Source organism: Emydura macquarii, unplaced genomic scaffold, assembly GCF_026122565.2.
Source record: "Emydura macquarii macquarii isolate MOO-44397 ecotype Brisbane River unplaced genomic scaffold, CSIRO-AGI_Emac_v2 contig_306, whole genome shotgun sequence".
Lineage (NCBI taxonomy): Eukaryota > Metazoa > Chordata > Testudines > Chelidae > Emydura > Emydura macquarii.
The window spans coordinates 5378581-5400600 of record NW_027130443.1 but is presented as its reverse complement, the minus strand read 5'-3'; the positions used below and the strand labels follow the sequence as shown (position 1 = coordinate 5400600).

The 22020-nt window shown below is 52.5% G+C and overlaps 1 protein-coding gene across 1 annotated transcript in view; it reads left to right on the top strand.

The window, feature by feature from the left end:
* Nucleotides 1-217: 217 nt before the first annotated feature.
* The window catches only part of ATP8B3 (ATPase phospholipid transporting 8B3), a 34118-nt gene continuing 12315 nt past the window's right edge, over nucleotides 218-22020 (top strand). Inside the window, exons 1-16 of the mRNA XM_067554264.1 lie at nucleotides 218-272; nucleotides 1108-1199; nucleotides 2429-2542; nucleotides 3937-4035; nucleotides 5638-5699; nucleotides 6522-6594; nucleotides 6693-6763; nucleotides 7547-7629; nucleotides 8274-8432; nucleotides 10566-10654; nucleotides 13354-13547; nucleotides 14853-15061; nucleotides 17553-17581; nucleotides 19512-19668; nucleotides 21102-21293; nucleotides 21847-21959. Coding sequence (XP_067410365.1) covers nucleotides 218-272; nucleotides 1108-1199; nucleotides 2429-2542; nucleotides 3937-4035; nucleotides 5638-5699; nucleotides 6522-6594; nucleotides 6693-6763; nucleotides 7547-7629; nucleotides 8274-8432; nucleotides 10566-10654; nucleotides 13354-13547; nucleotides 14853-15061; nucleotides 17553-17581; nucleotides 19512-19668; nucleotides 21102-21293; nucleotides 21847-21959 — 1791 coding nt within the window. The remainder of the gene's footprint in view (nucleotides 273-1107; nucleotides 1200-2428; nucleotides 2543-3936; nucleotides 4036-5637; nucleotides 5700-6521; nucleotides 6595-6692; nucleotides 6764-7546; nucleotides 7630-8273; nucleotides 8433-10565; nucleotides 10655-13353; nucleotides 13548-14852; nucleotides 15062-17552; nucleotides 17582-19511; nucleotides 19669-21101; nucleotides 21294-21846; nucleotides 21960-22020) is intronic.

Here is a 22020-nt window from a genome sequence, read left to right as displayed (position 1 = left end):
CTGGGGTCAGGAGGAAATGACTCCATTGTGGAGTGGTATTGCATTCTGGAGGATTGATCTCAGAGAGCTTGAAGAACCAGGGCAGCACTGTTACAATGTACCGCCATCCCACAAAAGGAAAAGAGCAGTAGAAATATAAAACCTTGCTACTATTCTTATTCATTATTGTAAAGATGTTCGGTTCCTTTGGTTTCTAGATTCTGGCTACGCTGGCAGCATGACCGACCAGGAGTCACTTGACAACTACCTGAATGGAAATAAGAAGCAGTTAGGTCAGTGCAAGTGGCTGGCACTGGGACGGGAGAACCTAAGATGGGGGTGGGGTGGGAATGGCGGGACAGGGTTCATAAAAGGTGGAGAGTTAAGGAACTTGACTAAGAAAGTTCCCAGCTTAGCAGACTATCCCCTGGTACCAGAAAAAGATAACGTAGGAGGAACAACCTACCCATTCAAATGCCAGCGAAGATTTTGACTGGGGGATTGTTAATTGACCGAGAGTTTGGTTGTGCCGTTGTGCCACCGCCTCTGCCCTGCTGATGGTTCCTGGCGGTAAATGACTGAGACAGGCACCTCCTGCCCCCTTGGAAAGGCTGGACTGTCCATGCCATGCCAGCTCTGCTCTGCTTGCTTTCCCCCAGTGGAATCCAGCCCTAATGTAAGGGCCAGTTTCCCTCCGTCCGCAAGCACCAGAAATCCAAGGGCCGAGCTTGCGACTGGCCCCCCCGCAGGAGTGGGTGTTCTGGTGTTCTCGGTCCCCCCTTGCCAGCCTCTATACCACAAGCTGGTGTTACTGAGGAGCGCAGGAAAAACCAGGGCCGGGGCCGTGTCTCGCTGGTACGGACCCTTGCTCTGCTCCAGTTGCCCCCAGTGCTACCTGTAACCAGGCCTGTGGGATCCCAGCCCCGCGGCCTCTTCCAATGGGTGCCATGGTCCTGCCTCCCCGGGGAAAGCCAGTCGTGCCAGCAGCAAGCAGTACCCAAAGCTCCCCGGGGGCCTTGTGATGCTGTGATCAGTCCTGGCTCTGCCTCATGTCCCCGCGGGCTGGAGATTGTTGCCTAGAGGTTGGCTAATGCGGGCGGGTGGCTCCGTGCTCGGCTGCTTTTCCAGATTTCACCTGGGAGGTGAAGGCCAACGACCGAGCCTACCACACGCAGTTCAGGAAGAGAGTCGTCTTCTGCCTGACCAGGAAGAAGTACGCGGTGAGTCACCTTGCCTCAAGCCTGTGCTTGTTTTATGGCCACTAGAGTCTCAGTGGGAGCCCCTTGGCCGGGGGTTGGGAGGGGGGCTAGAGCTGAGCAGGCAGCTCTCGAGTGGCTGATGGGAAGCGCTGCTTCTGCATGGGCCTAATTCGACACGAGGCGGATGGGACCGGCCTTCTGTCCGATTGCTGCAGCATTCGCCAGGCCCGGTCCAGAGCAGCGTGTTGGGCCATTGCCATTTATCCTAGAAGGGAGCTGTGGCTTTGTGTAGTGGCTGGTCCATAGAGAGCGTACGGGACCTGCCAATGCTACCTGCCAAAGGAAGGTTCCCTTAACTCAAGTGCTAGAAGTTTGGGGGGGTTTCTGGAACAGAAGGAGCGGGGTTCTTGTCCTGCTTCTTCAGAGGTGTGGGAGTTTTGTGTGGTGTTTGGGGAGGAGCTGTTACAGTGGGACGTGGCGGCAGGAGTAAAATGGAAAAGGCTGCTTGTGAGAGAGGGGATGAGAAAGGGTAGGATGGGGCGTAACCCGCTGATTGGGTGTTACACGTTCCCTTCTGTGCCTGATCCACCGAGGCAGAGAGTCTGCTGCTAGGCCGGGCTTTTTGGCTCCAGCTGTAGCTGCTTCTGCTTTCATCTTTGGAGGTCCCTGGTTCAACCACTGGCGGCATCCAAAACGCCTGTGGTCCCAGATGGACCCACCCAGAATAGGAATGGGAGATGAACCAATAGGCCCCGATGCTCAAAGGTATTTTAGGCGCCTAACATCCATTGATTTCAGTGGGAGTTAAGACACCTAAATCCCTTTGAGGAGCTGGGTCATGAAGAGGAAAGGCCTGATTCTCCATTGCCCTGTGCCTCAGGCAGTCATTCCCTGGGTGCATGGGTTGGGTCGAATGCTCCCCCTCGGACTGGGTAGCGCTTTGCATTGGCATAAAAGAGGGCGCAGGGTTGCAGAACCGGAGGTGGAAGAGTGAATGTGAGGGGAAGGACCCTGCTTCTACTGTACGAGCCCATCCAGAGGTGTGGACCTCTTGCCCTTTTAAGGCCCAGCAGATCCACTGCAGAGTGAACCCAGTATTTAGCCTCGGAAGAAAGGGGAAGCCTCAGCAAGGATGTCCTTTGCACTGTGAAATCCCAGTGGCTGGCAGGAAGCCCCGCTCAGCCCTCGCCCCACTCTTGCCCCTTCCTGAGAAAGCGCAGCAATGCCGGTCTTTAAAATGCCCCTTACAGGATAATGCCATCAAGACAGCCAAATACAACGTCCTCACCTTCTTGCCGCTCAACATCTACGAGCAGTTTCACCGAATGGCCAACCTCTACTTCCTCTTCATCATCCTCTTACAGGTGAGGTCTCGTTGGAGCCAGGCGTGAGACCGCTGTATCTGCCAAGCCAGCGCTTCGATACGGGCACACAGGGGGGAGAGAGACTGTCCAATGAGGGAGCTTTGTCTAGTGCTTGGAGCTGGAGGCTGGGAGTTAGGACTCATGGGTTCTAACCCCAACTCTGCCACTGGATTGCTATGTGATCCTGGGCAAATCCCTTCACCTCTCCATGCCTTTGTTCGGGCTGAAATAGTCAATTTCCCCATGTCACCTTGTCTGGAATGGCTCACAAGCGTGAGTGCCAACCTCAGGGCAAACTATCAAAAAGCAGGGCAGACACCCCAACTGGTGGCATGTGCTATAATTAGATGTCACCAACCTAGTACCAAATGTGAACTCCCAAAATACTACAATAATAGAGACGCAGACGGTCCCCTTAGACACTCCAGGGTATCAAGCCACCCAGGCAAGCTGTACTATGTCATAAATGGTCACTTACACCAGAAGTCACACAATATTCAGGTTAAACCCAGTCCCAAGAGACCAGTCACTCAGCCAGGTCGATGTGCATCCCAGAGCTCACACCAAAGACAACGCTGGTAGCCAATTCTATAGTAAACTAGCTAAAAATTTATTAGCTAAAGAAAAAGAAATAAGAGTTACTGAGAGGTTAAATCAGGAAAAATGTATGTATACGGGGGTCACAGTCTATAATTTCAAAAGGTAGCAGAGATGTAATGTTCTGCCAGTTTCCTAGGAGTCTTTCAGGGCCACCCAGAATAACTCTGAGGATCTCTGCCTCCCGGTTCAGTTTTCTGCCCTGTTAGAATCCAGACTGCCAAGAGATGAAGAATTTTTGCTATTACATTGTAATAGAGTACAGATAAGTGAAAACACTGCTGGCAACATCCCACCAGTTCTTCACTGAAGTTTAAACACTAAACAAATTCTTACACATTTAACATTTACTTAGAACTTTACTAACATGCAAGTAAACTGGCCTGGCTTCCAGCAGTGAGTTTAGTTCTCGGTTGATGCAGAGGCCTTGGCCAGAGCTGGCGCTTGGCTTACCAGGGTCACCCTCCATGTAGACAAGTCCTTAGTCTGATTTAGTTTAAGTTGATTAGGAAGATCTTTAAGCTAACCTGAAATAAACTGCTCTTAAACCAAAAGAAGAGCTGCTGTGCAGGTGTTTAAAAAAGAGATTGACGTTAAACTGGAGCAATTTCTGTGTGAAGACACAGCCATTGTTCTGATTTCCTTTTGCTGGTCTGGTCCCAGGCAGAACCAGGAAATTCAGATGCTCCCGTAGAAGGAAAGGCTCAGTGCCTCAAGGTGGGGGTGAAGGCTGTGTCTGGTCCTCCCCCCGCCCTTAGTAATGTTCTGTTCCTCTGCTGCCTTGCCTTCCATTTCAGACCATTCCCGAAATCTCCACCCTGCCCTGGTTCACCCTGCTGCTGCCCCTGGGCTGCCTCCTCTTCATCAGAGGTATACGGGACCTGATCGATGACATTGTGAGTACCCGATCAGTGTAAAGATCACGATACCAGGGCTGGAAATCCACGAAGGGGCCCGGTGTGTGGTGCGTCTTGCCGGAGAGCCCAGGGCTGAGCTGAGACGGCTGGGACAAGCCCGGAATTCCCTGTATCTTTAGTCATCATCCTCCAGCATACATCCATAGTGCCTTCGTGGAGGCGAGGGGACAGGGGCTATCTACCATCCTCCATTTGGACGGGGATAAGATGCTGGACCCTTCCCCTGTTCTGGCCTCTCCATGATTGACCCACTCCCTTCTACTGCTCTTTAGGTTCCCAGTCAATGGACACACTCCCTCTTAGATCCCTAGAAATATTGACACTCCCCCACACCCCACAGTGCACCTTCAGACCCACTGTGGATCCCTTGTGTCATGCTGTGAGCAGTGACTCATGACCGTGAGTGCCTGCCTTAGGGGACTGTCAGAAACAGGGCAGACACCCTAAACTGGTGGTATGTGCTATAATTAGATTTTACCCAGCCAGTAACAAATGTGAACTCCTGCATCACTCTAACAATCTGACTATGGAGTTACAGATGGTCCCCTTAGACTCTCCAGCCTATGTTGCCACCCCGGCAAACTGGACTCAGTGCTAAATGGTCACTCACACCAAAAATCACACTCTATTCAGGTTGCGTCCAGTCCAGAGAGACCAGTCACTTACGCCAGATCAATTGGTAGCCTAGATCTTACACTGAAGACAACGCCTGTAGCCAATCGTGTCATAAACTATCCAAAGATTTATTAACTAGGAAAGAGAAACAAGGGAGTTATTTACAGGTTAAAGCAAGCAAACATATGCACAAATGAATGGCAATCTAAATGCTAAGACTAATGGAGTTATAAAGATCTGTCAGTTCAAAGTGTCTTTCTGAGCAGATCCAGGAGGCAGCCCGTAGGGGTCTCTGGCTTCAGTTTTGTCGTCTCTGGCCCTGTAAGAGTTCAAACAGCAAACATGGAAAAGTTTTCCCTGTGTCTTTGTTTTATTTCCTTCATTCAGCCTTTAACTCCATAGCATTAACTTCCTTGCACACAGCATTTCCAAGGTGCAATAGAGCTACTAACCAATCCTTTGTATTGTTCCTTGATTTTGATAGTTCTTTGGCAGGAGGGGTGGAGGTGAAGGAGGGGGACACTGTTCCCATCTCGGTTCGCAAGTTTATAGCAAACATTTTCAAAGTTATAAAGCAAAATGTACATATCTCCTTGTAGCCTGGAATACAGACATTACAAATAAGATTAATGCATGCAGCAATTCAATAGATTATAAACTCTACATGCATTCTTGTAAATGAATAGCTATTTTGAGCAACACTAACACATAAGTGACCTGGTCTGGTTTCCAGCTATGAGGTTGTCAGTTCTTAGCTAATGCCTGCAGACTGGGCAACAGCTGACATCTGGTCTGCCAGCATCACACCTTGGAGGGCAGATCTCCTCACTTGAGAACTGGAACTCCTGGACAGAGCCCGGTGCTAACAGAGATGTTCTCTTGAAGCCCTGGCGAATGGGAAAGCCCAACCTGGCCTGTCCCTGTCCCTGTCCCTGTCTTTTCTTTTCTTTTTTTTTTTTTTTGCAGGCCCGACACCGGAGCGACCGGGTGATCAACAGCAGGCCCTGTGAAATCTTGGTTGGGAAAAGGTTAGGGGCCTTGAGAAATGTCCAGCTGGGAACTAGAGGATAAAACTCACTCTCTACAACCATGTTCCCCTCCCACCGTTTGAAAAAGTTGGGAGAGGGGGTGGCGGCTCTGTGCCATTGCCTGAACTCATAGGGTTCCCCCGATTTAGCAACTGTGCTTAGAGAAGTGGCCGTGTTGTGTAATCACCCCCAAGCTCCCTCAAACAGACACACCTCCCCACAACCTGGGGCAGGCCTCATTTGCTCCATCCCGGAGATTAACTCATCCCAGTCCCAGCCGAGATGGGGATCCAAGTGGCCTTGGCTCCACATGACACCTCCTCCTGTCCTAAGGGAGACTTTCCTTTCCATGGAAGGGCACCCAGAGTTTCTGCCACTTCTGGTCCACAGGGCTCCTATACGGGGCACTGCAGAGTGACGTCCTGGCTGGAAGTTGCTCTTCTCTGGAGGAGGAAGGGCGCAGAAGGGATTGAAACCCAGGTCCCATCTGAGCCCAGGTCCCGAACAGCCGGAAGTCACTGCTATCGATGGCTGCTTGGTGGCCCGCCTGCTACCCATTGGTGGTCTCATGCTGGGTCCCAATGGCCAGGAGTCCATGTCACGTTGGCAGGCTCAGCGGAGTGGCCAAGAATTGGATGGCCCACAGAGACTGAAGTCTCCTCTCATCCTGGAGGCCAGGGGCTGTGGAGGCAGAAATGAAACACGCCCTGTTGCTGCCCCGCTGCCATTGCCCTGTGGAGAGAGGCCTCCGGCCTCCAGGTCCATCAGCCCAGCCTGTCTCAGCAGCCCCGGCCTCCTAAGCCACTTGTTCTTCTCTTGCAGCTTTAGCTGGAAGAAATGGCGGGACATCTGCGTCGGGGACATCGTCTGCCTACGCAAGGACAGTTTCGTCCCGGTGGGTGAGACCCCTCGGGTCTGGCTGGGCCACTCTCTCTGGGGCCAGGCGCTCACGAATTCGCTCTGAGGCCTTTTCTCTTTCACTTGCTTTTAAAGGCTGACCTGCTCTTGCTGTCCAGCTCGGAGCCCAGCAGCCTGTGCTACGTGGAGACGGCGGATATCGATGGGTGAGGACAGGGAGAGACTGGGGGAGACTAGAGACGCCATAGCCAACCGTATTTGGGAGCCCGGGAAGAGACACCTTGGGCCTGGGTTTCAGAAGTGCCGGGTGCCCCTGGGAGTTGTGGATGCTCAGCACTTCTGAAAACCAGGCCCCAAGGGATTCTGAAGTGGGGTTCCCAAAATTGGGGGCTGCTTTGGAAAATGGAGGGGGGGTTGCATCTGCAAAGCAGGGGACTACAACTCCCATCAACCACCTGTAATCCTTACCTCTGAGACGCATACCCCTGGCATACTTCTGACACCCTAGGGGCTTGGGGTACAGAGTGACCCCAATAATTATAGGGGCCAAAAGAGGGTGATCTGGTAGTTAAAGCACTGGCCCAGGATTGTGTAATGTTGGGTAAAATCCCAAGCTCTGCCACTGACTCCCTGCGTGAGCTTGGGCAAATCACTTCATCTCTCAGGGACTCAGTTCCCCGTCTATAAAATGGGGATAATGATCCTTGCTCTCCCGCTCTCTGTCTGTCTGGTGTATTTAGTGTAACTTATTCCAGGCCAGGACTGTCCCTCACTGCATGTCTGAGCAGCACCCAGCACTATGGGGCCCTGATCTCAGCTGGGGCTTCTAGGTGCTACCGTGAGGCACAAAAAGTCATTCTAATGAATGCTACAACCTGCCTCACCACACGCTTCTCCCACCCTTGGGTACAAGAGGGGAGTGACCACCGCCTCCCCCGCTTTGTGGCTTCTCCTTCCGCTCGTTTTCAGAGCTGTGCTCGTTTTTTCAGGGAGACCAACCTGAAGTTCAGACAGGCTCTTCTGGCCACGCACCGGGAGCTGGTGAGCGAGGCGAGCATGGCTGCCTTTGACGGTGAGTGCCCTGCAGGAGCAAGGAGGCGTCATTCCCAGCTCGTGTCAGAGCGGCTCGGGCGTCAGTGCACGCCACTCCTCTGGCGCCGTGGAACTGTGGACAATAAGCGCAAAGCTTGTCTGTGCAGGAGCCAGAATCTGTTCCATGGCTGGCTGCTGTCAGGCCCTCCTTTATTGGTTCCCCATGAGGTCAGTGGACCAGCCCCTCTCCCATCAGAGGTGCTGGAACTAGAGGGTGCTGTTGCACTCCCTGGCTTGAAGCGGTTCCCATTATATCCGGCGTTTACAGTTTGGTTCAATAGCTCTCAGCACCCCCACTCTACAAATTGTTCCCGCGCCCCTGCCCCCTGCACCCATCCCAGCTCAGTCTCCTGCCCCTGCCCCTCCCCGCCCCCGCCCCCATCACAGTGCAGCCTGGGCTTCTCTCTCCCCAGTCACAGTGCCCTCCTGCGACTCCCTGAGGAAACCCTGGGCAAGCCCCTTCTCTCCCCAGTCTGCGTTTCTTGCAGAGAATGCTTGGCATTGACCCTGCTCAGGCAGGAGAGAGTGGCAAGGGGTGGGGGGTGGGAGGAGGAGTCCCCTTCGCTTTAGCCTGCCTCCAGAAAGCCAAGGAGAGACTCACACTGTCCTTGCCGTTGGGGTCAGGGAAAGTGACCTGCGAGGAGCCCAACAGCCGCATGCACAGCTTCGTTGGCACGCTGGAGTGGAAGGGCGAGAAGTACTCGCTGGACAGCGAGAAGATCTTGCTGCGAGGCTGCAGGATACGCAACACCGAGACCTGCTACGGCCTCGTGATCTACGCGGGTGAGTGCCAGCAGCATGCGCAGCCGCCAACGCTGCCCAGCCCTCGCCCTGCCCGGCCCCAGGGGAGGCAGGGACGAAAAGGCAGAGATGCAACAGGCCAGGTTCCCCCGCTGGGGTAAATCAACGTAACTCCCTTGAAGTTAACGGGCGCTGTGCTGATTTGTGCCCATGAGGATCCGGCCCAGTGGGTCAAATGCTCCCCTTTCACATCCCCGTGGGGCTGCTGCTGGCGAGCAGCGTGTGATACGGATCCCGGGCTCCTCAGCCGGCCTTCTCCTGCCTTCCCCCATCCCTGCTGACGCTGGTCCGCGTAGCTGAGTGTGGCGACCGGCCCAGTATGAAGCAAGCAGCCAACCAAAGGGAGCATCAAACTTGAAGGTGTAAGTTGCTCACTGGCTGGGTCAGGGGGGCCTGGTTTGCGTAATCGACCAGGTGCCCCATGGTGTTGGTGGTGGATGGGTTGTCTCACCGTGAAGCCTCAGGAATACGTCGCTGCTGGTGGGAGGGGATGCTGGTCTTACTGAAACAAGGTACAGCAGAGCCTCGGTTTTTAACCCATCAGTAAAACTTCACTCCCTTTCACCCGGTGTCATCACCGATTGCAGCCCACTTCACAGCTCACACGTGTGTATGGTGCCCACGCATGCCCAGGAATTGCCAGACCATTGCACCATCTTATCCAGACCCGTTGGACCCTTCCTGACGCCTACCTCGTGCTCTGCAGCACGGTGGGGAATAGTCCTTGTAAGAAGAGTGACTGCAGGCGCTGTTTCATTTGAGCAGTATTGCTGGTCATTCAGGCAAACACATGCCCAGAGTCGCTGTTTCGATTCACATTCTCAAACTCTCTTCAGATTTCCCCTTACAGTAAAGGACATAGGAAACTCAACCTGTTTATCGGAGAGAAGGCTAAGAGGTGACTTGATCCTGGTCTATAGGTACCTTACAAGGGAAGATTTCTGATAGTAGAGAGCTGTTTTTGTCTAGCAGACAAAGGCATAACAAGATCCAGTAGCTGGTAACTGGAGTGAAAACAATTCAAACTAGAAATAAGTCACACATTTTTACGTGCGTGTAATTAACCATTGAGACGGCTCACCACGAGAGGTGGTGGATTCTCCATCACGAAGTCTTTAAATCAGGACTGAATGTCTTTCAAAAAAATACGCTGTAGCTCAACCACAAGATATGGGCTGGCTGCGGGAATTGCAGGGTGGAATTCGACGGCTTGTGTAATGCAGGAGATCAGACTTGAGGACGGAATGGTCCCTCTGGCCTGCCTCTGAGAAGGTTCTCCAGCCTTTTGGAGAGTTCATTACATCTCTACCGTAAGGGCAAAGGACAAGGTGACACCTTGTCTTGTTAATGCTCCTGCCACTGTCCTCTGCTCCCCCAATGTCACAGATACCCAAGGTGGGATCTGAGGATGTGGCCTGAGGTTTCCAACGCTGTCGCTCTTTGCTGTGTCTCTCCTCACTTCAAGGTGAGAACACTTCTGATCAGTGGCAGGTGTTTCCTGCTGGTGACCTCAGACAGCAAACGATTTCTGTTTATCTAAGCAACAGCCTTGGGATGGGTGTACTAGAAATGTCATTGATACCTTGGGCTAGACTCGTTTCCATTAACGAGAATCTTTGCATCAGTCTGGCAGCGGTGAAGGAGCAAATTGCACGTATGCTCTGGCAAGCTGCCTCTGCAGCCCTTGAATCACCAGGTTTGGCCCTCCATGTGCAAGTAATACTTCTAGACATCCCTGAAGCTGGGGATCTCCGATGACTGTATGAAGGGCTGCGCATAATTATGCCCGCTTTGTAGATGGGGAAATGGAGGCACAGAGAGGTAAACTGAATGGCTCAAGATCACCCAGAAAGTCAGTGGCAGAGCTGGGACTGGAACGTAGGAGGCCCCTGGGGTAATCACTAGACCACGCTGTGTGATCGTGGAATGGGCTTGCCCGGAACAAGTCCCTATCACAGTGATAACATTGTGGGGCGTGTGTTAGGCATTTCTCCTCCGCCTGGAGAGCAAGGTTAGTGTGATGCAGCCAGCATGAGCCTCCACCAGCCAAACAGTTGCCAGGGCTGTGGTTTTTTTGGTTATTTTATTTTTCTCTCTAAAATCTTTCGTGTCCAGGCTTTGATTCCAAAATTATGAAAAACTCCGGGAAGATCAAGATGAAGAAAACCAAGCTCGACCGCTTGATGGACAGACTGGTGATCGTGGTAAGTGCATCTCTTCCAGAAGTAACAGGCTGGCCAGCCGGTGGTCACTGCATGACCACTCACTGCGTAGGCTCCGAGGGGTGCTTGGCGGTGTGGGATGCTCCGTCTCTGGGTCAGCACGGAGTGGAAAGCAGCTGTGGGGACTGGTGCCCAGAATCTTTTATCTGGAGGGAGGGATGTTCAGATCCATGTCAGTCATTACTGTCTGGAAGCTGTTGGGTGAGATGAGTTGGGTGCTTCTCAGTCCAGTTCTGGTAGCTGGGTGTCAGCTTCTCTCAAGACACCATTGCAACTAGTGGTCCTCTGTTTGCAGGTGGTTTCAGCAGAGAGACCAAAGACCTTCCCTCTCCTCCAGCCTACCCTGACACAGCAGTTAGTGCAGTGGGGACGCTTGCATTGCTGCCCTACCTGTTCTCCGGGCGGAGGGTTTCATTCTCATGACTGTCAAACTGGCAGTTCCCTGCCTGAGGGGGTCAGGCCTCTTACTGGCCTGGTGGGCTCTGCCCAGCAACTCAGATAACAAAGAGACCAGCCCCTTTCCCCAGCGACTGCAGCTTAATTTAAATAAGACCAGATCTTAAGCAAGTATAAATGGACCTAGCTTCACTGAAGTCAAGGGGGCCAGATTCTCAGCTGGTGGAAATGGGCCGTAGCTTCCCCATGGAGCTGTGCCGGTGCACGCTAGCTGGGGATCTGGCTTGGAGACGCATTGTCATGTTACATGGGCCCTTAGTTTAGAGCCAAAAGAAGGTCCTGGTCTGTTTATAGATTCTAATTTAAAGACTAATGCTTGTCCTGCTGTCTTGAAGAACCATGGCAGAGGAATCAGCAGGCAGGTGGGTGAACATGCTGGTTAGGACCCTGGTGCTGATGATGCTATGTGGGCAGCTACAACTGAGCGAACAGTGGCTTTCTAAGCTCTTGCTTTCAGGTGTTTATAACTTTCCAACCAAATGACCCATCAGGCCTATTTACATCAACTCTAGGAACAGCAAATATTCCTCTTGGATGTCTGGTGGGATACCAGCTACCCCCATGGCCTTGTATGCTGTTTGCCTCTGAGATACCACCGTCCATGGCTATTTATAGTACCATCTAGGGTGTTCATCAACATAGTACGTCAGAAACATGAACAAATTAGGTTTCCCCACAGGGAGAGAGGAAGTGACTGCTCCCCAAGGTTTCCGGGGGAGAACAGAACCCAGTTCCCAGAGTCATAGCCCGGTGCCTGAGTCACAAGACCATCCCTTCTCCCTTGCTGTAGCTTTAAGCGAAGTCCCTATTTAAAGGCAGCGCTGTCAGTCACCTATTCCAGCTACGACGCGTTGTTGGCTCTGTACGTCCATCCTCTGTGTCAGTGGCTCCCACGCTATGCTTTGTGGACCCTTGGGGGGTCTGTGGATGGTCACGTGGCTATCGCTCCTCCTCCTTGTTTCCAGGTGCATTGAGAGAAGCAAAAGGTACATTAAATACTTTCCTAATGGTGCTTTACCATATAAGCCCTGGGTGCGCTTGCTGTGGGGATGTTGTGTGACTATGGATGGGCAGGAGAGGATCTCAGCAGTAGCAACTAGGAGAGATGCCCATGAGATGTATCTGTGTTATTATTATTGATTGTGTTATGTGTAATGATATATTATTATTGTTATTATTGTATTATTATGGTAGCACCATGGCCCAGGACCCCAGTGTGCTAGGTGCTGTACAGACAGAACAAAAAGACAGTCTCTTCCCCAGAGAGCTTCCCACCTAAGTCAAACCTGGCCTGCACCATGATGAAGTTTGAGAACTCGTGCTGTGTCAAAGGTCTTGTCCACATGGGAAAGTTTGACCAGTTATTCAGATCTCATTTACCGGTATAGTCCCCCGCCGTGTGGACACTCATCTTCTGATATAAGAGTGGCTCTCTTGGATTTAGTTTCAACCCCTTCCCAAGTGACATCTGGTAGCCTGAAAACAGGCCCTTTTATAAGAGAATGAGAGTGTCCACACCGGGGTTATGCCAGGATTCACGGTTTCATCAATTTTCTAGTCTGATCTCGCTGTGTAGCACAGGCCGTTAATTCTCACCCAGAAACCCCCGTACGGAGCCCAAAGACTGTAGTTACACTAAAGCATTTCAGTCCTCAGGACTGTACCACAAGGAGAGAATGGGAGAGACCCAGGCCCCTGCAATGGCCGGGAATTTATTAGGTGGCAGATGCTCAGATCATCCCAAAAGGCGAGTCACATCCCATGCTGCAGAGGAAGGTGAAAAAACCCCAAGCTCACCGCCAATCTGACCTGGGAGGGAAATTCCTTCCTGACGTCAAATCTGGCCATCGATCTGACCCAGAGCGTGTGAGCGGGACACCCAGCCAGGCAACCGGGGATAAATATAGTGGTTTAAATGTACACCCTAGATGATACCGAAGAAGCTTTCCCAGTAGACAAGGCCCAATGGCCTCTCTGCTGTAGGGATTTGTGCACCAGTGTAACTCCCCCACTTCATACCAGCACAGCACATTGTCTCCAAGGGGAGAGCGCTAGTGTAACTCTACTGCTGCCAAAATCATTACTGCAGACAGGCCATTCCTGCCCCTCTGGCTGCATGGGCGGTGCTGCTCGACCCAGGAAAGCCCTTGGCCAAAAGCCTGGTGGAGTCCTGCACCGTGCCTTGAGATGTGGCTGTCTTACCCTGCCTCTTCCCTCCCCCGCAGATCTTTGTGATGCTGCTCCTGACGTCGTTCTGTCTGGCCATTACCGCCGGGTTCTGGGCCGTGACGTTCCACGCGAAGCACAGCTACCTCTCTGCTTTCTACATTGGCTCAAGTCCTGCTCGGGAGGCCTTTTTCGCCTTCTGGGGCTTCATGATCCTTCTGAGTATCATCATCCCGATGTCCATGTACATCACGTAAGATCAGCAGAGCGGATCCTGCGGGGCTTATGTCCGTGTCGTCTACTTTAACCTTTTGCCCTCCTGGATTATCCAGCTGTTCAGTGAAGAGGGGCCCCTGTGGGCCTCTGGGATTGGGTGTCAGGACGCCCATGTTCTGTTTCTGACTCTGTCGTGACCTTGAGCAAGTCACTTCTTCTCTTTGCTTACCTGTAGAAAGGGGGTCATATTTACCTAGCTCAGAGGATGGACTGCGGTGCTTACATTCATTAATGTTTGTAAAGTGCTTTGGGATCCTCGGATGAACGTTGCTGGAGAAGCGCACAGGAGGAGGGAGTGGTTTGGAGTTTTGGGTGGGCTGGTGGTGATAGATGGATGATGAAGATAGTGTTGTTGGTCACTAAATTACAACTGTGAGCCTCAGTACTGTTAATATGCAGCACTGTGGTGTTCAAAGCACTTTACAGAAATCAGGTACTGCATCCTCCCCCCGCCCTAGTGAGTTTGATGTTCTGTAAAGTGGGGAAACCGAGGCACACAGAAGGGAAGTGACTTGCCTGAGGCGCCAAGCCAGGATTAGCACTGAGTGGCTCCTGGCCTCCATTCCTTTGCCCGAGCCTCCCTCAGTGGTAATTGGATGTTAGATTAAGGGGGTGTGGTGGGAAGATGGAGTGTAATAGCCGGTTAGGGCTAGGGATGGGAGAGCAGGTGTGTACAGTGACTCTCCCTACCCCTCCCAACCTGACCTGAGCCTGAGCTGTGTCTGGAAGAGTTTAACATTCTCCTCTGTCCATGATTTTGCCCATTCACTCCCCTGGGAAGCAGGAGTGATGAAGAGCTCTGGGCCTGCTCTGTTTCTGTCCTGACCGGCGGCAGGAATGACTGGAAATCTCTTGCTCAGCCAATGACTTGCAATTCTCAGCCCAGCTGTGAAGACCCCATAGATCTGATTAGTCAGAAGCAGCTTCCAAGCTTCTGGGTCCTGACCTGAACTTTCAGACATTGGAGGTTTGTCAGTAAGGGCCTGATTTTCAAAGGTGCTCCGGGACAGATATTCTGATGCCCAGCACTTTCCACCTTCCATCCATCTTTTCAGAAGACCTTAGCACTCAGCCTGCTTCCATGCTGAGCTCTCATGAAAATCTGACCCTACTTGATCTGCGTTTTTGTGGATTCTAACAGGCTCAGAGCTGTCAGACAAAGAGAGATGGAGAGATTTCCCCCTTTCCCCTCTGTTGGGTGTCAGTTCCCCAAACGCTCCTAACTCTGTGGCTAAAATAACCATCATGCCTGTTGCGTGTCTCCTTCCCCCGGGTCTCCTAGGTTTGAATTCATCTACATGGTGAACAGCTGTTTTATTGACTGGGACCTAGAGATGTATTACCCGCCGAAGGACACTCCGGCAAAAGCCAGGAGCACCAGCCTCAATGACCAGCTTGGCCAGATTGAATACATCTTCTCGGACAAGACTGGCACCTTAACCCAGAACATCATGACCTTCAAGAAATGTTGCATCAATGGAATCATCTATGGTAACTCCGAGTGGAAGCAGGTTTCTGTGGGTTCTTGGGAGAGGCTGACCTAGCAATTGCAGCCTACTTTTGGGGGGCAGGACATCTGGGTTCCGAGACCTGCTGGGCAACCCAGGGCAAATAATTTAATCCAGTTCCTTAATATTAGCAAGGTGCTCTGAGATCCACAGATGGGAGGTGCTGTGGAAATTCAGCGTGCCATTATATCAGATGTTTCTGGGCAGCTGGTTTGCTGGGACCACTGCTTTTCATGCTGATCAGTATCGTCCCATTGTTTGCTTGGGCTCTTCCTGTCCATGTGGAGCACCCGCCGCTTGTCTCACACTTGGATTATACGGTCTTCAGGACAGGAACTGTCTTTTTGTTCTGTATCATGCCTAGCACAGTGGGACCCTGATCCGTGGCTGGGGCCCGTGGGTGCTACCACAATATAAATTATTATTATTATAGCTAATGAGCTAATGAACATGCTTTATAATTCCACAATTAGAGGCTGGGGAATGTCTGTAAGGATACATTCTCTAGAGAGGACCCACGCCCCAAAGTTCTGCTTTGGATCCAGCTCTGCACCTCTCTCAGAGAGAGGAAAGCCTGGGTGCATTTCAGATCTGAACTTCCTACGAGACCCACCCTGAAAGCAGCAGCGTTGAGCAACTGGCTCCTTTCCGTTCTGGCGCAACAGCCTGAGGCTGGCCCAGTGACTGTGGATGAACTAGGGAAGGGGTTGGCAACCTTTCGGACGTGACGTGCCAAGTTTTCCCTCCGCCCCTCTCCCCGCCCCTCTCCCATGTGCCGTGGGCCCAGCGCCCTGGCCAGGAGCCACTCCCAGCCCCAAGCAACACTGCACAGTGGTTGCTCCCCGCTCCCGGCCCCGCCCCTCTCCCACGAGCCGTGGGCCCATAGGTTGCCAACCCCTGAAATAGGACATGACGTATAATCTGGGTGATTGAGTGCAGGCTGCTGGAAAGTTGGCAGGCAAAGATGCTCAGTGAAAAGGAGGTAGGCCCATAATGAGCTGAGTAGAGCTGGAAATGGATTTTATTTCCCACAAGCCTTTTTGAGAGGGAATGAATTTTTTTTCGCAGAATTTGGGGGGCTTCATGGATGCCCTGAAAACCCCCTATTTTTCATTTTGGTTTCCAAAACTCAGCAGTTTTTGGCTTTCAGGTTCTTGACCAAAACCCCCTGAAATTTCAACAGAAACAGAAATTTCCACCAGAAAGTTTCTATTTTGTTGAAAAGGTGTTTTCTGTCAGTGCCATGTCCCTAGCGGCTGTAGTGCTGAGTGCGGAGGGGGCTCAGCACAGAAATGATTCCTTGTTTGTAGATTCCTTCCAGCCATGAGCAGCTCTGCTGTGACACTCCAGAAAGCATTCATGTGCTTTCCCCTGCTACACTTCAACATCGCTTCTTAATTGTGACCTGCAAAGGAGGGAAAGAAAAAGGGTTCTTCTTTTATGATGAAGAAGGCTCTCAATTTTCTTTTTTAAAGTTATTTTTATGCTTGTTTTTAGCCTTAGAAATATCAGTATTGTCAAGTCTTGTCTCCCCTGGCATTGCTGGATGACTAGTTGGAAGTCTCTGGTGGTTTTGGAAACTTTCTTGGCCCTTAATTGATAAGACTTGCAGAACAGGGAGTATTGAATCTTTAACTCAGAGAGCCTTTCTCCTGACTGCTTATACTGTATTTGTGTTAAATGGTCATTGACAAAAACAGACCGGGGGAAACCCTCAAGGAACTTTAAGGAGTGTGAATAAAAATCACTTTCTTATCACAAGTAAATCTAATTTCCCTTCCTTGGTATCTGTGATGTCAAAATCCTTCCAGTTCTCTGGTCATCTATAGAGTTTCCCAGGGAAAGCAGGTCAGGTGAGATCTGAATTTCTAATGCTAAAACTATGCAAAAAACAAAATGAAAACAATAAGTAAACTTCAACCAACCAAACAAAAATGCCTCTTATTTTTGAGCCAATTAAAAAAATCCAAACCTGTCAGGCCTTCTTCATAAAGAAGCAAATAACAGGACAAAGGCCACTGATTTTCCCTTTGCAAAATCACTGTGAAACCCTACAGCTAGTGAATGAGCCCTGGGGATTAGCTGTTCGTTGGATCTTTCAGCCAGGTATCCTGGAAGGAGAAAAAGAGGAGCTTGGCAAAGGGGAGACGGGGGAGATCAAGACTCCCTGGAGGCAGTAATGAAGGTGGCAGAAATGGGAGGGTATGTGGCCAGTCCTGCTGGAGAAAATTGTTCCCTAATGAATGAAGGAAAGATTTTCACAAGTGACTAGTGATTTTTGGGTGCCCGATTTGAGACACTTAAAAGGGCCCCGTTTCCAGAGGGTGGACGCACTTCATTTTCTGACCGTCAGGTTAAGGCTGGGCGCCCAAAATCACAAGTCACTTGTGACCATCAGGGCCTGGAGGCCACTAAGAAACGTTCATTGCGGGTTCTTTATTAACTGACTTTTTTTTTTTTTTTTATTTCAGCAGGCTCTGCGAACAGTGAAAACAAACCTTCGGTGCGTAACTATCCAATGCCAATTTAGGGCCAGACCCCTGCTCCCATCCGAAGGCAATGGCCAAATGGCCATTGATTACAATGGCAGCAGGATTGGTCCCTTCTTTTGTAGTGTGTCTTTCTGGCCGTATTGGTAGCGCTTTACACAACTGTGAATGGAGACATAAGGCGCCGGGCAGTAAAGAATCAGCTGATTCTCCTGTCCGCTGTGTGCAGTCACTCACCCCTGGGGCGAAGTGCGGGTGGATTGCTAGAGCTCTGCTCTGACAGCATTTTGCAACCAACCTGCATTCATTTGGCTCTTGGAGTTTCTCGTGGTTTACAGCAGCACAAGTGAGAATGGACTCTTCAGCCTGCCTCTCCTTTACCCTACAGAGCAGTGGAACAGCAGGCTTAGGGGGGCTGACTCCGATCTTGTGCGTGCCGGTGTAAATCAGGAGTAACTCCACTGAAATCAGCAGAGCTCTGCTGCCGGGAGAGGAGAGCAAGCTCCCGTCTATGTGCAGGCTTGCCCTGGTTTAAAGGCATGATGTCGCACCAGTGCGACACTCCTCCACTGGTTTAAACCTGGATGAGATCAGTCCAGCTGCATAATGCAGGCTTAAGTCGATGTTGTGTGTCCACCCGCAAAATTGCACCAATTTAGCATCTAATCTTTAGTTAAACCAATGCAAATTCTGTGTGTAGACCAGCCCTAAAGTGCCAGCCTTCCAAGCCTGGGTCCCTACGCTCTATGCACATTTGTGGCTCCATATAAATAGTAGTTATACATTGCAGACCTGAGAGTCTCCCTGCATATCAGAGCCTTACACGCCTTCCTGTGCTTGCTGCCTCGCTGTTTGTTTAACACAGCAACGGACTAAGCTGTTGGCACCTTCCAAGGAATGGAAGGAAGCTGGGACTGCCAGTCGTAAGGCTTAAATCTGAGGATGGCTGCTAGTCCCATGTAGGCCGGCACAGGAAATAACTGTCTCCAAAGAACTGTTTCATCAGGGGGCTTGTGATGTTTGGGCTGGTCAGTGTTCCTGGGAGGAGAGGGCTAGGAAATGGGTAGCAGATTCGGGGCCCGATTCCCCATTCCCCTGCACCTGGTAGAGTCATTTGCACCTGTGCACATGCCCCTCAAATTGTGCCAGATCAGAACGGCAGCATTTGACACCCGCTCTGCACAGGTGTGAATGATGACCCAGGGTGCAAGGGCAATGGAGATTCGAGCCCCTCGCCGAATAACAGCGTTGTGCTAACCAGCCGCACACGTCACAGTAAGGTTCCATTTATTAACCGTTTATGAAGGGTTAATAAATGATAATAGATGTAATAGGTGCCATAAGCATGTTACATGTAACTTGAGTGAGCAGTATGTGTTCTAGGTGGTTATAAGCCTCAGTTATAAGCAAACTATTGATCAGTTGGACTCTAGAACACTTGATTAACCAGTTATTAAAACCATCATATTAACGCGTTATAAACTATTTATAAGCAGCTCCTTTATATAAAGAATGAGAGACTGGCCTGTTTCGCCCATTTGAGGGGAAATGGATGGTAGGAGACGGAGCTGCGGGAGACAGAACCAGTTTAGGGTCTGTCTGCCCTTTGAGCTGGGGGTGTGATTTCCAGCTCAAAGAGACCTACCTGAAAACAGTGTCACAGCAGCAGCCTGCCCGGCAGGCGGGGATGCGCCATAGGCCCTCACTCAGGGTGGCCAGCCCCTCCTGCCGCTTGCACTGCTGAAGCAACACCCTCGTTTTAGCACGGGAGCGCAGTCAGGTCTAGCGCCGGCCTGGGAACCCCACCCCCAGCTCCCAGTGTAGACGGACTCTCACATTTTTCCTTCCAGAGAAAGGCACATCCTCTGGTGCTGAGCCGGGTTCGCCGGGCTGTTTTATGTTGCTCGTGGCTGGTGGTAATGTCTCGGCCCACACCTCTTGCAGGCAGCCAGCTGGAGCTGGAACCCTTACGTGGACAGGAAGGCTGAGTTCCACGACCCGGTGCTCCTGGAGGCCATCCTGCGGAACGACGATCCGGTGTTGAGGGAGTTCCTGCGGCTGCTGGCCGTCTGCCACACCGTCATGGTGGAGAAGAAAGAAAGTGAGTTGGGTCTGAAAACGACTCCCCGCCCGTCTGGCTGGGGAGTGCCGTCTCAGTCCGACGGGGGCCGGGGCTCTGCAGGTCCTTGCCCATCTGCCGTGGCTTTGCCACCTTCAGCAGGCATGTCCGATGCTGGAGGCCGGTGCATTTAAAGAAGAGCCTGGGCTGGGGTCGAGGAGATGATACATTGGGGCAGGACCTCGCGGGGCCTCTTGCCCCTGTGCAGAATGAGGGGGTGGCGGCGGGGGGTGTGACTGCCAGGGCTGATGTGAGTGAGCCCTGAATTCTGGTTAGTGTCCCCCCCCCCGCATTGCACGGGTCTAAATGACAATACAAGGAAGACCCACTCTTATCTCCTGGACCTTCACCTTAGGCCTGTTCTCCCCTGCCCCAGAGCTCTGCATGGGGTGGGAAGGGGTCATCTAGGACATGGCTCCAGGTCCAACAGCGCCTGGCCCCAGTTTAATTAGGGCAGCTGAGGCACTTGGGGTTGCGCACAATGGAGGGACTCCTGGATAAGAGATTCCCCAGGGCAGATCAGAGGGGGGAATGCTGCCACAAAGCGGGGGGAGGAACTCTGGGAACCCTCCCCCCACCTTGCCAGCATGATGGGTGGGCTTTGCCCATGTTCCTCTAATGGCTACAGTTGCACAACACAGGCACGCGGCTGAACTGATGCCTAGCATGGCGATGGGGGAACCGCAATGGGATTCTCGCCCTGGAAGGAATCTGTGCACGGATCCCAAACACTCCCAGTGCAGCTGGAGCATGCAACGGCATGAGCTGTCTCCAAGGGCTTAGAGGGCAGGCGAGTCCCCTCGGCTTGTGAAATGGGGCTCCGCTCTGCACGGAGGCTCCGGCTGCATGGGAAAAAAACCAACCAACCCTTTTTCTAGCAAAAGTCAAGAAAACCCAAACCTGGAAGACGGTTTCCTTTGCCTCCAAGGCAGCGCTGCTGCTTCACAGCATGGCAGCGTACAGCTGGGTAACCTGATCCGGAGGGTGCATGGCACGTTCACACGAGCGGGTGGCACTAGGACAGGTCATGTCTACACTAGGAGGTTGCACCTGCATCGGGATAGCCGCTCCAGGGGCCCAAATGAGCCTGATGTAGACTGGGCCAACGGCCTGTGGGGGGTGTTTCTCCGAGCCGCAGGAAGAGTGAGCTTTGGCCAGGAAGCAACACAAGTGCTGGCATGTGACATGCTGCATTTCTGACCATGTGTGTCAGGGGATTAGCTACATTTATTTAAAAGCAATGAGCCAGGGAACAGAGGCGTCAGGAGGATAATCCTCTGGCTTCTGTGGAAACATCAGGGCAGGAGGCGACCTGAACCCCTGTGGCCCTGAGCAGTCGCACAAGCAGTCAATTAAAGTATCCCTTGGTGTGAAGGGGAAGATCCTCATCTGTCTCTTACCCTGTTCCCCTTTAGCAGGCCAGCTGGTTTACCAGGCGGCTTCGCCGGACGAAGAAGCCCTGGTGACGGCAGCCAGGAATCTCGGGTATGTCTTCCTCTCCCGGACGCAGGACACCATCACCCTCAGCGAGCTGGGCACGGAGCGGACGTATCGAGTGCTGGCCATGCTGGACTTCAACAGCGTCCGCAAGAGGATGTCCGTCCTGGGTGAGCCGGCCGGGGGCTGGTGACTTGCTTGTCCCCGCAGGTTTCTGCGAGCCCAGCCGCGGGAGGGCAGCATTGTTCCCACACGCGGAGACGCCCGAATGGGGGTGGCACTTTTCAGGGGTCACTGCTGAAGGGGAAGCCCTAGGGGGAGCAGTGGGGGAGGGCAGAAAAAGGTGCAAGGCGGCCGCGAAGCAGCCCTGAGAGTCTCCCTTCGCTTTGCCTCAGAGGCCCTTATACAAACCTGGTCTGTAAGGGAGGGTGGGGGGGAAGGAGTGTTCACGAGCTCCCACTTCAAGAGCAGAGATAGCCAGAAAGGGGCTGCCCCACTGGAGGCGACTGACAGGAGCAGAGAGGGGTCCCTGGGGCCCGATCCTCCCCTCGGGTGATGGCGCTGCATTGCCGGTGGTGGAAACGCTCTCAGAACGGTGCCCCCCGCTCTCTGCCATGTCTCCCCAAGCCCTGCTGCATTGCCCTCCGCCCCACGGCAGCGGGAGAAGGGGGGGGGGAGGCGGACGCAGAGCTCTCCGTGGCTCAGCAGTGCCATTCCCCGCAGTGAGAGACCCCGAGGGGAAGATCCGGCTGTACACGAAGGGGGCGGACGTGGTGGTCCTGGAGAGGCTGCGTGAAGACGGACCTAACGAGGCTTTCACCCAGAAGGCGCTGGATGTGAGTGTCCGATCGCCCGGGGAGGGGGCAGGCTTATGGCTTCTAGTGCTCTTTCTCTGGG